This window comes from Mustela nivalis (genome assembly GCF_964662115.1).
Source record: "Mustela nivalis genome assembly, chromosome: 11".
NCBI lineage: Eukaryota > Metazoa > Chordata > Mammalia > Carnivora > Mustelidae > Mustela > Mustela nivalis.
The window spans coordinates 50,471,328-50,486,936 of record NC_139030.1 but is presented as its reverse complement, the minus strand read 5'-3'; the positions used below and the strand labels follow the sequence as shown (position 1 = coordinate 50,486,936).

The window sequence follows — 15,609 nt, the reverse complement described above, 5'->3', positions numbered from 1 at the left end:
TTAGCAAGTTATGTATTTCTAAAGCCACTTTTAAGGCAAAACTCACTCTGACGGATAGTTCACACAGCACATTAGTTTATAAAAACCTATAATCAACCACACAGTAACAACCAAGATGAAGGCAGTCGGGCAATTAGCTCCCCTACAAGTCAGAGAGGAAAGTTAAATGAATATCGAACATTGTCTATTCATCACTCGTGAGCTAAATATAGCTCCTGCGGTAGAGACCTTGCAACGATGGCAGTATGAATTCCTCCCATCTCTGTATTCCTATCCTTTTGCCGCGGGATTTTTACCACTCCACCCAACAAGCAGAGAAATGGATTTCCCTTCCCTTTGAACCCGAGCTGGCCTTGTGATGCGAGTGAGGCAGAGTGACACTGGGTAAGTACCAAGCCTCAGCCTAAAGAACCCTTGCAGCTCCAGGCCTGCTAATCCGAAACACGGGAGAGAGTTCACAGCCAAGGGAGAGAGTCCAGGCAGCCTCCTTGAGAATGGGAAATCCGAGGAGAGAGGACCCGTCAACAGCCAGCACCAACCACCACACACAGGACTGAGATCATCTTGACAGAGGTAGCCCCAGCCCAGCCGGCTGTGGACGGGCCCTAGGCAAGAACTGCAGACCAGTCCAGCCCAGCCCACAAATCACCAACCCACAGCATCATAAGTAAAATGGTCATTGGTTTAAGCCACTAAGTTCTGGGGTGGTTTGTCACACAACTATACGTAGCTGAGACAAAGATGGTGGGAATCCACACTGAGCCTTTCAGCTTGTCAGAGGAACCCCTGAAGGCAAAGCTTTAAAGGAGGTACCCAACTCAACTAGATGTTGCTGCTGAAACTTTCCAGGAAAAACTATATTGTCCCTACTTGCCTTGACCCCTTGCCGAACACCCCTGCAAATTTTAAGCTTGGCTATGCCCCTGAGTTCTTTCTCTCTCTCTCTGTCTCTTACTCCTGCTCAGGTCTGAGGTCTTTGGCTGCCTTGTGCCCATCGCTGGCTTTGCAGATCTGATCTTGGGATCCTTCCCCCACGTGACGGTGCTTCCTCTCAGCCTACCATCAGCTTTTGCTTGTGCTAGCCTTACCTCTAGACAAACAACTCATTGTAATCTCAAACCACAGTCCTGGATCATCTCAGTCCTTCTACGAAGTGCTGGTGCAGAATCTATTAAAAACAGTGACTTTAAACAACCAACAGCACTGTTCAGGCTAGAGTCACTCCACATGGTTAACTTATTATTCCAATAAAGCTACAACTGCTTAAAACAGTTTCTGGAAATAGCTTAAGAGCAAATTAATGAATGTCACATTAGAAATCAGTGTCATTTCTTCATAGGAGTGCTGATATAAACAGGTAAATTTTTTCATTTAAAATAAAATGTAGGGGCACCCGGGTGGCTCAGTTGGTAAAGCCTCTGTCTTCGGCACAGGTCATGATCCCAGGGTCCTGGGATTGAGTCTCACATCCGCCTCCTTGCTTAGCAGGGAGCCTGCTTCTCCCTGTGCCTGCTGCTCCCCTTGCTTGTGTGCTCTCTCTTGCTCTCTCTCTGACAATAAATAAAATCTTTTTAAAAAATAAATAAATAAAATAAAATGAAATGTAATTATAAAGTCTAAGTGGACACCACCTCCTACCTCCTTATTAAAGGAAACAGTACTTTTGTGCAGATAAATTCTGATGTGATCAATTTTAAAGTCAATCACATCCCACGAAGATCACCTTTCATATATTTGACACTCCCTTTCTTCCAAGTAGCTTCAAGAGACAAGGGAATATCTAATTTCAACTCTACACAGCTCTACACAGCTAAATGACCATTCGCTCTTCGTATGGGAGACTCAAGTAGAACATAAGCTATAAGGAAGCACAAGCCACACTAACTGTACCCGAACTTTGACCCACCCTAGTAACCACGTGTCACCTACCTGCCTTTAATGCTATCTCAGCAAATATATAAGCTTCAAAGATGCCTCTATGGTCTACTTCAAATAGGCTTTAAAGAACAGGACATGAAATTACGGCCCTTGGAAAGTCTTCTGCTTCTATGGAAACAATCGGGAAGATGGCTATAAATGAACTCAGAGGCTCATTACCTCTTAGCCCTAGAGATGGTCACTTTTTAAACAACTGACGGTTATTAGATAAACAATCTAACCCCTGATCTTCAAAAATATTCCTCTTTTTAAGTGAGTCCTAATGATCACAACTTGAAACTACATTGCTCCTAGCTCTATTTTAGCCTCCCAAGTGCCCAGGAAAGGTGCCATGTTAAGACTGTTTCCACAACAGCCCTTGCTGAAGGCCAGGCACTGGACGAAAGGCTCCAGAAACTTGAAAGGGCATATACAGGAAAAAGTTTAAAGGATTACATAGTAAAATATTTTGTTACGGCCCCAGTCACCCAAGGGACACCAAACATGAGAAAGTACAGACTGTTCCTGAATTGCCCAAAATTAAACCCAGTTAATCTCCCTACACAGACTTTTTTTTTTCACCCCTCACCCATTAATTCTCTCTCAGAACAAAGCAGTATCCTGCCCAAATAGTGGTTACCAAGTGTGCATTTCTGTTAAGTAGTAACTGAAATACTAGATGTTTTCTTAGTTTTGTGATATATTACTTAGGTTAAGCCATTAATCTTTTAATGACTGAGATACCAAATTATCTTAAATTCAAGAGAAAAGAAGGGCCCATGATTCAAAGTCACCATTGAAGTGACTGAAATTGACACAGGTATTATTTTTTTCTACGTAGAGTTAATTTCACAACTCCTTTGTAATTTCATTTAAAAAAACAACAACAACCCTAGTCAGTTCTTTCTTCATAAATAAAAGAAAATAAACTAAAGTGATACCGTCTGCCACATCCAAACCCAAGACTCTGAAGTAATTTCTTAAGGAAATGTAACATTTTGATACTTCTGAAAATAGTGGATTTCATTTGGGAGGATTCTCCCAGTTTACACTAATCACAAGAACATCCCAGAATGAGTTAAGTGGGTAAGATAAGAACTCACACTTCAAAACTATCTCCCTACGTCAACTTGGGTATCTGTTTCACCACACACACAAAAAGAGTAACTGTTCTTCCAAAAATACGAATCCATTAGCTTTCAAATAGAGCACAGAGTGAAAACAAAAGATTTTATTTTTTACACAAAGTTAGCACTGCCTCTCTCCTTTCTGTACTCCTAAGTCAATGACAATGCCTTAGCATGTTATCAGGAGGTCACAATATTTAGTCATTTTCTGAACATTCCGGAGAAGTTATCAACCAGTGCTGGCCGATAAAACGTTTTGCGGTGATGGAAATAATCTATATCTGAGCTATCCAAGAGGCTTATTGGCTAGTGCAGATTATAGACGTGAAGTTAAAGAAACAAAATCCAAGTTCTACAGCCGTACTAGCCACAGTTAGGTACTGAGCACATGAAATGTGCCTAGTGAAACTAAGGAACTGTATTTCATTTAATTATTTTTAAAGATCTATTCTTTGGAGCAGTTTTAGGTTTACAGCAAGACTGAGAGCAATGTAGAGCTTTCCCACATACCCTCTCCCACACACCACCCCCCACACACACATAGCCTCACCCATTATCAACAATCTCTTGTTACAACGGATGGACCCACACAGGCAGGTCATTATCGTCTGAAGTACACAGCTGACACCAGGGTTCCCTCTGGATGCTGTACATTCAGAGTTTGAGGAATGGGTCCGGGGAGAAGGATGATGTCATGTAGCCACCATTATACTATCCCACAGAATGGTTATAAGTCTAGACATTCTCCTTTCACACACACCCCCAAATTATTTAATTTTCATTAATTTAAATTTAAATAGCCACATGTGGCTAGCGGCTACCAAAGGGGGCTTAGAACCAGACACCCAGTAAAGAATGCTGTCGCTGCTCTGACCGTGACAATGCATCAGCCTGGCAGAAGGGACCTGACTCCAGTGCAGAAACTGTGCTCCAGCTCCTGATCAGCTGTGAAGTTCATCTACTTCTTATGCTTCCTTCACCCATCACGGTGCTGGTCCTCAGCCTTTTACTTTCCAACACACGCATACACGCCCCCTACTCCACCTCGCTGGTAAGGTTATAGCCTGGTCTATGTTAACAGAGCAGGCAAAGGACCATGAGAGAAATGAAACGACTTTATGTCCACACACCACCACACTTACATGTTAGATAAAACACCCTGATGAAGAAAGAAATATATATAAAGATCATTTTAACACCTCTAAAGAAATAAACGAGACTTTTACTGTGATAGTTACATGGTAAATACATTCTCAGATAGATAGTTACTGTGCTAAAGTGGTTGTTGCAAAATTCATTCAGCCAATAATTTTTCTAACTTCTTCCTTCTCACTATAATGAGGAACCAAAGTGATGTAAGCAGAAAAAAAAAAATACTAAACCAGGCAGGAATCATAAGCCTGAGAGTCTAAGGACTTCTGGACCAACAGCTTAAAAAAATAAATAAATAAAGTTGATGAACTTAAGCCACCGGAGTCTTCATCTGTAAAACAAAGGAGCAGGAATGGATTTTGTGTTCCGTCTGTTCCAAAATTAAATTTCCCAATTCTTTATTCTTAATGTCATTCCTCACTTAGGAATCAACTTATAAATAAAACCCAAATTCCTTCCCCTGAGCACTCTCTCTCCCTGCTTTCTTGATCACCCCATAATTAACCAAAATGTGTGGTGTCACTGCCAATTAGGAAGGAAGGAAGGAAGATAGGAAGGAAGGAAGGAAGCATCAATAGAGTGATTATGAGAAGTCTCAGAACTTCCACAGGTCACTGGCTCCAAAAGACTCCGCAAATGAAGGTGCCTGGCTGGCTCAATTGGTAGAGCACATGACTCTTGATCGCAGGGTCCTGAGCTCAAGGCCCATGGTGGGAGTAGAGTTTACTTAAAAAAAAAAAAATCAATAAAATTAAACTTTAAAAAAATAGTCCCCAAATGAAGATCTATCATTCATATGGCAGAAAGTCATCCATCTTCACTCCCATACTAGTTCTTCCAGTAAATAGCTCTAGTGACCTAACCCCCAAAAATGTCACCAAAACATGTATGTTCACCTACTGGAAGAACCAAATGAGTACCCCCACCACTTGATCTTTGGGAATTATACTAAATGTCATTTACTGAAAGAAGTTCGAGGAGTGCCTGGGTGGCTCAGTGGGTTGAGACCTCTGCCTTCAGCTCGGGTTGTGATCCCAGGGTCCTGGGATTGAGCCCCCATTGGGCTCTCTGCTCAGCGAGGAGCCTGCTTCCCTTCCTCTCTCTGCCTGCCTCTCTGCCTACTTGTGATCTCTGTCAAAGAAAGAAAGAAAGAAAGAAAGAAAGAAAGAAAGAAAGAAAGAAATTCTTTCAAAAATAAAAGTCTGTCTTAAAATGATGTCTTCCTATATATTTAAATAAAAAATCAGTTTTAAAGGTCAATTCATCTAATTCCTCAATGTCCAAGAAGCTTCTTAAAACTAAACCACAGCTTATTCTCAAACAACTGGCAGGTGGAAAGAACCAGAAACTACATCAGCATTTACTCACACCAGTTCCAAAAGGTGTATCTAAATCAATTCTAGAACTAAAACACTGCCAACCCATTCTCTTAAGATTGTTATTTCTCCTCTGCTTCCCAGTTAAATCAAGCTTAAAATGCCTCTTTAACTAACATATTGAGTTCTTCTCTAGTATCAAAAACTTGACCAATGAATGGCAGATTTGCAAAAAGTAATACCTGAAACACTTGAATCACTCCAACCATCTTGGAATTATTTTGGAATAATTTAAAAAACCTATCCTGGAGAAATATGCAAAACTTCATAGCATTACAAAAATTCTATTTAAAGAGGAAAAAAAAAATTTTTTTCCCAGTGACTACACTGTAGGAGGAATTGTAACACCTATTAAATTGGTTTTGACTTAAAAAGACGGATGGTCTAGGGTCTTAGCCGTATCCTATCCTATCTACACCAATCCTATTACCTTTGGTCCCCGATTATTTATAAAAATTCAATCCCTGCTATCATAACAACCTTTGAAAGCCACCTGTCCTGATATTCAGTTCCTGTGTTTCACCTATATCCTTGATCTTTTCCCAACAGTTCTGATTTCTACCCAGCAAGAGGCCCCACAGAACTTCAAGGTTGGGTTATATATAAATACATAAACAGGAAGAGAGAGGTCATGGGTGTGCCCAAGAAAGGAAAGCTCTAGAGAAGAAGAGACCAGTGCCAGGCCCTCCCTGTCCTACTCTAGAGTGTCTCAATAAAAGGATGCCACAGCTGTGACAGGGAGCTCTGGTCCTTCATCTGGAGAGACCACTTCACAGTCCCCATAACCCAGGAGAGCAGGGCCTCTGCCCGCTGCCTCCCTGCACACTACAGGCAAGAGCAAACGCTCAAGTGCTTACTCTTCATCTGGGAGGATTAATGAGCTAATTTCTACAGAGCCCTTTAAGCTGATTGGCCCAGACACAACTAAATAAGCATCATCATCAACCATCGGCAAGACTGACTCTTCAGCATCCAGGGAGGCAAATTTTTAGAAGTCAAGCAATGTTCTCCTTGCACAAGAAGGGAAAGAATGTCTGTCCCCAGAGTTCAGACTTTAATCCAGAAAACACTGATCAAATACTTAATATAGAGATGTGGGGTATAGAGGCCAGAGACACTGTCCTCAAGGAGTTAACATCTAGCACCGGCATGGGCAAGGAAGCAAACCATTTGCACGCGGTGTGAGGACTGTTAGAGGATGAAATACCCAACAGAGCAAGGGGCAGAGGGAAAGGAGGCTCGGGCACAGAGACTGTTGCTGCGAAGAGAAATCATTTATTGCAGGTCTTAACAGGGAGGCCCGATCTGGGTGTGTTCAGTTTATGAACGTGCATCAAGCTATATGTTTATGATCTGTACAGTTTACCATGTGCACGTTACACTTCAATGAAGGTAAAACTTAAAAGGAGAGACAGTGTTTTCAGTTAAATAAACGAAGACGGTAGGGAAGGGTGTGGAATGCTGTTCCAAGCAGAGCAAAAACCTGCCTCACAAGCGAAGGATGGGGGGAAGAATAGCCCGAACGAACTATTTCCACAACCATGACAGGTTCCCATCGGCTGGGAGCCTGAGAATGGAAATCACAACGGATGTCTGTCTGCAAAGAGAGGCAAGAGACAATTTCCAAAAGGCCTTCAACACCATGCTTAGAGCTATCCTTAAGGATGACAGAAAAGCCACAAAAAGTTTAAGTCTGGGGAAACTGATCAAAAACGTTAGTATAGCTCTCTCATTGTGCGGACGATGTGTAGCGTAGCTGGAAGCAAGAAGAGAAGAGGAAGGAACCTTCCCAGGAACTTATTACAATTACCCAAATCAGAACCGATCAGGGCTCACACCAAACAGGAGATTGGCCAAGAGGAGGAGTGAAAGACAGAGCAAAGAAGATAACAAGTGCGCAGGAAATCGAGGACTCATGACCAATTTGATGTGGGAGGTGGAAGAAGACAGGGAAGTGGGGGATCCCCGGCGTTTTTCTGTTTTGCGTTCCAGGGTTTTAAGAAGAGTGTTGACGAAGCTCATCAGGATGGAAGCAAAGGCGGCGAGACCATGAGTTTCATCGTGAGGAGGAAGGTCTGTGGAACATCTATGCGAAGACCTGGAAAGGGCGGAGGCTGGTCCAAAGAAGCCAGAGCACGTCTGCACTCCAGGTGACAGGTGCAGCCGCAGGCACATTGGGAAGGGGATCCTGGAGCAGGGGCCGCCAGCAAGGGAGGAGGAGAGCAGATGGTGCCACCGCCTGCAGAGAGGAAAAGAGAGGACCGCCGTGTCCCTGGGCTGCGGTCACGCAAGGGTCACAGTCATCGGAGACCGACAACTGGTTTCTCAGCAAGAGGGCGCAAGCCAGACTGCGGAGGGCTGAGAAGTGAACGGAGAGGTTCTTTCAAAAGGCGTAGCTGTGAAAGGAAGGAAGGAGATAAGGTGGTGGCGAGGGGAGGAAGGAGTAGCGAGAGTTTTGTTTTGTTCTCTCTTGTTGTTGAAGATAAGAAAGACCTGAGAGTACTTTTTAAGCCTGGAGAGAAGCAGAGAGGGAAGGAAGGAGGTCCGGGAGCTGTCGTGATGGCTCCGGTCCTCTCACGCTCTGGGACACAGTGATGTTTCTTTTAGTCAGCAGCATTTCCTGCCAGCATGGCAGCCTCCACGGGGCGAACGAACTCGGGAGGTGGAAGAAAAGTGCAGTCTTAGCAGGTTGTTCTTAAAGCCCTGTCATAATGGGCTGTTCCTCCCAGTAGCCTTCCCGCAGGATGCTCTCACCACTTGTCAGAGGGCCATTTGGCACCTAAACACCTGAGCTCTCCAAATCGCCAGGAGCTCTACAGGTCTCTCCACTTCCTCCTGCAGAGGAGGGAAGATGCAAGGGCGGAGGGGCGGGGAGGGCTATCCAGCAAGCTACCTTCTAGCCAGGGCACCCCAGAAGGAGGATACTAGCTGGTGGACTCTCACCGGCTCCCTCCCTGCTAGAAACCAAGCGGAGACACCCTTCAAGGCACTCCAGTATCTTGCCAGAGTCAGGGCTGTATCCCTCCTGATAACCTGAATCTGATTAGCAGCCATGGTCTTCCCAGTTAGAAGACTAACGGGGAGCGTGCCCTGTGCAGGCACCCTTCTAAGGGCTTTCCACTCTCTCAATCCACACAACCTTATCTTAATCATCTCCATGTTACTGATGCGGAAACTGAGTGCAGACACATCTAAGTGATTTGCTCAAGGTCACAAGGCCAGGGACTGCTATTGCCAGGATATGAAATAGTCCCGGCCATCTGACTCCAGAGCCCACTCATTCTCAGACATCATCAAAAATGTAATGCATGCATCAAAAAAAAACCCGAAATCTTGCCATTTGCAACAACGGGATGGAATTAGAGGTATCATGCTGAGCATCATAAGTCAATCAGAGAAAAACAATTATCATATGATCTCTCTGATATGAGGAGTTTGAGAGGCAGGGTGGCGGTGGGGGGAGGTGGGTTGTGGGGGATGGGGAGGGAGGAAATGAAACAAGATGGGACGGGGAGGGAGACAAACCACAAGAGACTCAATCTCAGGAAACAAACTGAGGGTTGCTAAGGGGGTGGGGGGTAGGGAGAGGGTGGTTGGGTTATGGACATTGGGGAGGGTATGTGCTATGGTGAGAGCTGTGAAATGTGTAAGCCTGACGATTCACAGACCTGTATCCGTGGGGCAAATAATATATCACATGTTAATAAAAAAAAAAAATGTAGTGCATGACAGACTGTCAGAGACAGGGAGAAATAAAGTTATTGCTCACAAATCAAAAAGCATAAATTCAGCATTGTAATAGTACTACCAAAAGTTTCTTTGCACCTAGAGACATTTTCCCACATGACACTTTAAACAGTACATTCAAAAGAGCATCTCTGTGCTCTAAAACGAACTATTATCCTTATTGACCTCTGTAGATATAGTAAAAAAACAAAAACCCACGCTGAACTGTACCCTATATAGGGATGAACTAACTGTATGGTAGGTGAAATATACCACATTAAAGCTGTGACTTAAGTGGGAGGGAATGATGAAGAAAGGCAAACCAATAAATTTGATAACTTAAAGGCAAAAATTTCATGAAAGAACATAAATGACCGAAATTAAGACAACAAAATCCAAATAATAAATATAAACTTGAGGTGTGGATGGCTCCACAGGGGAATTCTATTAAATAAATAAAAAGGCATTTCTATTACAAATGTAACTACTACCAGTTATACACTTAAAAAACAGATGAAATCATAAATCTCATGTGATAGATATGTGTATATTTTACCGCAATAAAAAAGTACAAAAAGAATATTCCTATATACATTTTTCTCTTTATTACAAAAAAAAAGTGAAAGGATATGAAAGCCAAAGCCCTCTTACACCATACATCTGACACCTGTTTAACTTTAAAAAAAAAAAAGAAAGAAAAGAAAAGAAAAGCCAAGGGCACCTGGATGGCTCAGCTGATTGAGCCTCTGACTCTAGACTTTAGCTCAGGACATGATCTCAGGGTCGTGGGACTGAGCCCCACACCAGGTTCCATAGTCAGCACAGAGTCTATTTGTCCCTCTCCCTCTGTTCCCACCCACCCACACTCACTCACGCTCTGTCTCTCTCTCAAATAAATCAATAAAACCTTATTTTAAAAAAAAAATGCCCAAACTAGTAAACCAAAAGCAACAGCAAAGCTGCCCAATTGAAAGTTCTGGGAGATACACACTCAGTGCCCTAGCCCTCTGAGATCCTATAAAAACAACTGTGAGCCAGTGTAGCTCCCAATGTCCTCCAGATCCTTCTAGAACATCCATAAATCCCGTTCTAATTTCTAAACCATAGAACCCTGCATAAACTCAGAGCACAGAGCAAAACAGTAGTGCACTAGGCTGCTTACAGTCTCATTTTAGGAAAAGCTGTTGCTCCTTGAAAACCTGGCCATATGTGCTATTATCTGGGTTTGGGGAGAATGCATATGAATGGTTTAAAAAAAAAAAAAAAAAGACATCACTGGAAAGAAATAAAGTATCCAAAGGAACTCTTAGTCAAACTATGGCTAAGATGCTAAGAACCAAATTCCTGTGTTGACAAGGACCAAAATTCAAATGTATTACTTCTTTAACAGACTTTATTTTTCAGTTACCTCCACACCCAATGTGGGGCTTGAATTCACAGCCCAAAGAGCAAAAGTCACATACTCCACCAGCTAAGCCAGCCAGGCACCCCTAAATTTATTACTTTTAGATCATTCTAAATGACCACTCAGGACAAAATGAATCAGCACAGAGAAATCAAGTACAAAACTAAAGAAAGGCTTATCCTGCAAAAAAAAACCTAAGAAAAGCAAACATCCTCTGAGGTACAAGTCTATTTAGGGCTTCTCTGAGGAAAACCAACAAAGATCACAGGCCCTGCTGCAATGATGGGACTCAGATAAGGGAAACTCATATGGCAGTGACTTTGGCGCTGTGACGGGAAAGTTCCTTAAGGTGGTTCAATCCTACTACAGATGCCAAAGACAGCATTTATGTGACTCGCTGTTCACTCTGTTCAACAACGAAGGTAACACTATCAATATTACTAACAAACTAATTTTTCAAATGGCCTCTCTTTGGGTACCCCTCACCCTTCTAAAAAAGGAACTGGAGTGTGGGATGGAGAGGAGAGATGAGGAACAAAGCTTCACGGGGCTGAAGAGTATAGAGTATAAAACTTCCTAGGAACAGCTACTTGTTTAGGAGACAGAATTATCTGAAGTCTACCAAGACAATAATATAGATGGCTAAAAGGAGTTTAATAACTTCACAACACAGGGCGCCTGGGTGGCTCAGTGGGTTAAAGCCTCTGCCTTCAGCTCAGGTCATGATCCCGGGGACCTGGGATCGAGCCCCTCATCGGGCTCTCTGCTCAGTGGGGAGCCTGCTTCCCTCTACCACTCTGCCTGCCTCTCTGCCTACCTGTGATCTCTGTCTGTCAAATAAATAAATAAAATTTTTAAAAAATAATAATAATTTCACAACACTTTCATCCCCTCTCGAAGTATAAAGCTCCCTCAGATAGACTTTACATCATTTCCAGGTCATGCATAAACTTCTGAACCAGATTAGCCCTAAGAGCATTACAAATTCTCCACTGATCTTTCAGGACACAAGAACAGAGATACAACAAAAGGGAAAACTTTATTTTTAGACTTGCAAAATCCTATGTTTACTTTTCTAAAACAGAAGTCAAACAACTGAACCTGCTTTGTTTGAACTTTAGTAAACCAATTCTCTCATAATCCTGAGGCCCCAATCTCTGCCCAGGAGGAAAGGATGAAAAAGTGCTCTGTGCCACGCTGTAAAGTTAAAAACGCGGTGCCTGCCTCCGTCTTCTGCGGACACATCCGAGCCTCCTGCTGGTCGCAGTTCACACTGCCGGAGCCCTATCATATGACACCTGCCGTGTGGAGGGGGAAGGCAGAAGCTCTCCACCCGCATTCATGTCGAAACTAGTTCAGTGTCTGAACTACTAACTTCTGCATGTAACGTTTAAGCTAAAGTGCTTCACCACAAGTTCACCTGTAATCGTTCAACTAGCATTAAACGCTAAATGGAAATGGGTTTATAATTCCCTTTAAACATTAAGCCCTTGCAAAACCCTATTCCAGCAATCTGATTTGTCAATAACATAGCCTCCACACAGACCATTGTTTTGTTGGAAAAATACAAGATAAATTTAAAATGTAGAAAAGCCCTTCCCACCGTGTGAATGTGCAAAAATAGGGGTAGAAGTAATAAGCAGGTGTTTCTGTTCTCAAATTCCTTAAGTAAACTGACCAACCATAATTAACAGTGCCGTTATTGCACGCAGAAACAAACCCTGCAATTAATCCCATCACTTAAAAGAATTTTATTCATTAGCTCACAAAACCAGTCAACTCAAAATACTATGCTTTCAAAAGGCAAAGCTTGCATCATAACCCTGATAAATGACAAAATAAGCATATAAACTGATTATAACCAAATTCTGGTTCCCGTGATCCCCAGGCCCCCTCCTCCTTTGTGCTCACTCATCAAGTCTTAGAGAACTGATTACAAAAAGTCGTGGAGTCCTTGAGGGCAGGAACCATTTTTATGAACTTGTATACTGCTAACACCTAGGACAATTCTTGGGACATAGTAGGGCCATAAATTTTGTGGCACAAATTAAAAATAGGGGATCACATGCTATAAAGTATGTAAAAAGAGATGCAGAGGAAGCCAATGTACTTTGCCTCAAAAAAAGCAAAAGCCTTCTCAAGGAAAATTTCCTCTGGCCTTGGGTGCTGAGTGAGATTGCCTACAAACATGGGCACTTGGATGAGAACAGCCTGTGCCCAGAAAACAAGGAATGGGAGACCAGATGTGTCATAGGACAGCAGAATATTCAAGGTACAATCAAACAAGCAAACTCTAGAAAGGGGCAAAACCCAAAAACAAAACAAAGAACCCAACAACTGAAGGGGCTTATATGCCAGGTTAAAGCAGTTTTCTCTGGATAGGCTTTGAGAAGCCCAGAAAGTGATTTAATCCAAGCATTGACACAAAGACACATCCCTTAGAGAATCCCTGGCCCAAAGTTGTGAAAAGTCTGGGTTTTCAAAGAATTTTATGGAGAAATATCTATTTTAGATTATTTGAAGTTTTCATATTCTAGGTGACTGTTCTGCCCATCGTTTTCTCATATATATTAAATATATGTGTTTTTCAGTCTATGCTGTTGCATTTACATAGAAGCAGGTGATAAAGGCTCATTTAAACGCCTAATGAAATTCTCTTGTTTTTACATTTTTAAAGGGCTCTGGAGGATTTTTTTAAAAGAAAAGCATATATATAATATATATATTTAACATAAAAATCCTAAATTCCTTTTCCATATCCAGCTATGGGAAAGCTGCGTCCCACCGCAGCCCCCCTCATGCTGGAAGCGGAAGGTGCACTTCGCCTGGACGCCTTCCTAACTAGGTTTAACAAGACTCTGACAAAGGACGACCCACTAGGAAAGGTTCGAAGTGAAGGTTCCACACAAATCTCCGGGCCTTTCACGTTGCTTGGCCCAACGAAAAGTAATGCCGGCTTCTTGCCGTTGACTTTGCCAGGTTTTTAAAAATGTACGATAAGGTGATATTTGTGAGCCGACTAGATGGCACCGAAGGGCAGGAAGCACATCACGGAAAGTCTCGGGTTTCGCTCTTGCAGCTCGGCCCTGAACCGGAGGAAAGCACCGGCCCGGTGCAGGGGAGGCGGCCAGGGTGCCTGCCTTTCCCCGGGCGGCCGGGCTGGGCGGCAGGCGGCGCGCCAGGGCTCCGAGAGGCGGGTACCGGGGCGCGCCGGGCTGCAAGACGGGCGTGGAGCAGCGGCTGTCAGGAAGGGAGACCAGCATCCTCCCCGGCATCGGGAAAAAACCTGGGCCTCCGCGATCCCTACGTGGTCCCGTTACCCACGGCGAGAGGCTGCTGACAGGAGGCGGAGGCGCGGAGCTTGGCGAGCAGAAGCGCGGCTGCGCCCGCTGAGTCCCCCAGGACGCGGCCCCCCGGGCGCAGCGCGGGGGCGCTGGAAGCCCAGGGCGGCGCCCCCGCAACCCCACCCCACCCCACCCCACCGCACCCGCAGCTGCCTGCCCGCGTGGCCACTGGCCACGGGCTACGGCCCCAACGCGCGGGTGGAGGGCGATGCGGCGGCGTTGCCGGGTCCCCGGCTCCGCCGCCCCGGCGATCCCGGAGATAAAAGTTTGCAGCATGCGGCTCGTCTGCAGTGCGAGTCACATCCGCCGCGCCGCCTCCTGCAGCACCAGCGCTCAGAGAACGAACAAATAAATTAAAAAAAAAAAAAAAAAAAAAAAAGAACTGTTGAAGCCGGTAGGCCCCGAAGCCGGCCGCTCTGCCTCCCGGGCGTGCATGCAGGCGAGCCCAGCATCCCGCGCCCCCTCCCGCCCCCGGCCGCGCCTCCCTCCCGGCCTCGGCGCCCGGCCTGGGCCGGCCCCGCCGCGCCCGCCGCACTGACCGATAACCTCCTGCAGTTCGTACGCGTCCCTGCAGATGGGCCAGCCGACGGCCTGCGCCGCCGGGGCCGGGGCCGGAGCCGGGGCCGCGGGCGTTGCCGGGGCCGCCGCTGCTGTCGCGGCCGCGGGGGCCGCCGCCGCCGCCGCTGTCACCGGGGCTGTCTGCTGGGGCTGCTGGACGTGCACGGGCGAGCCGCTCGGCTCCGCCATGATGCTGCCGGAGGAGAGCGGGAGGACGCGCCGGCCGGCGGACGACCTTCCACTTGAAACTTCGCTTCCCTCACCGCCGACACCTCTCGCCCGGCGCACGCCCTCCCCGCCGCGCCGCCGCCGCCGCCGCCGCCGCCGCCGGAGCCAGCCACGAGGGGAGGGAGCGAGGGAGGCCGAGCCGGGCGGAGGGAGGAGGCAGCGCCGGCAGAGGCGGGGTGGGGAGGAGGCGGCGGCCGCCGCGCTCGCCGCGCGCCCCGAGCCTCGTGCGCGCAGTTCTCTGCCTCCGCGAGGGGAACCGCCGCCCCGCCGCCCCCTCCCTCTCTGCTCGAGGCCGGGGAAGTTTCCACCCAAGGGGAGCAGGGCGGGTTTGTGTTTGCTTTGGGGGCCCGCGTCCCAGACAGTCAGGCTCTCCAGAAGATGCCCCCTGGGGACCCCGAGGGCGGGGTCGTTGAACCGCCGCCAGGTTCTCCAATTCTGAAGTCGCCCCAGCTAAGCTTAGAGAACCTGAAGTTCATTTACAAGTTAGCGACAGAGACACCTACACGCGGGCCGTTTGTAGGACGCCAGTTAAAAAATAACCCAAGTTGTAACTTTCCTGCGCATTACCTGCCAATATCCCTTTCCCACCTTGTCTAATCTAATCTCAGCCCTTCTACTTTTTTTCCGAGTGAAACATGATTCCTTAGGTCCCTGGCTGTTCACAGACTTTTCTTCATTTGTTCCCAGGCGCCTGGACCCCAGGGAAGTGATACAAGGCCCAATAAAGTTAGCGTTTAAAAAATGGAAGGTGTTTGGACACTTTATTTTAAAGTCTG

General features: G+C 45.8%; 1 protein-coding gene across 2 annotated transcripts in view; it reads right to left on the bottom strand.

Annotated features, from left to right (window-relative positions):
- The window catches only part of STK39 (serine/threonine kinase 39), a 298,465-nt gene extending 283,066 nt beyond the window's left edge, over nt 1-15,399 (bottom strand). The window contains exon 1 of one of the 2 annotated variants that reach the window (XM_082689250.1): nt 14,587-15,399. In XM_082689250.1, the coding sequence (XP_082545376.1) occupies nt 14,587-14,794 (208 nt within the window). In that variant the 5' untranslated portion in view covers nt 14,795-15,399. The remainder of the gene's footprint in view (nt 1-14,586) is intronic. The other variant, XM_082689249.1, reaches the window with a different exon arrangement.
- Between the last annotated feature and the right edge of the window lie 210 nt (nt 15,400-15,609).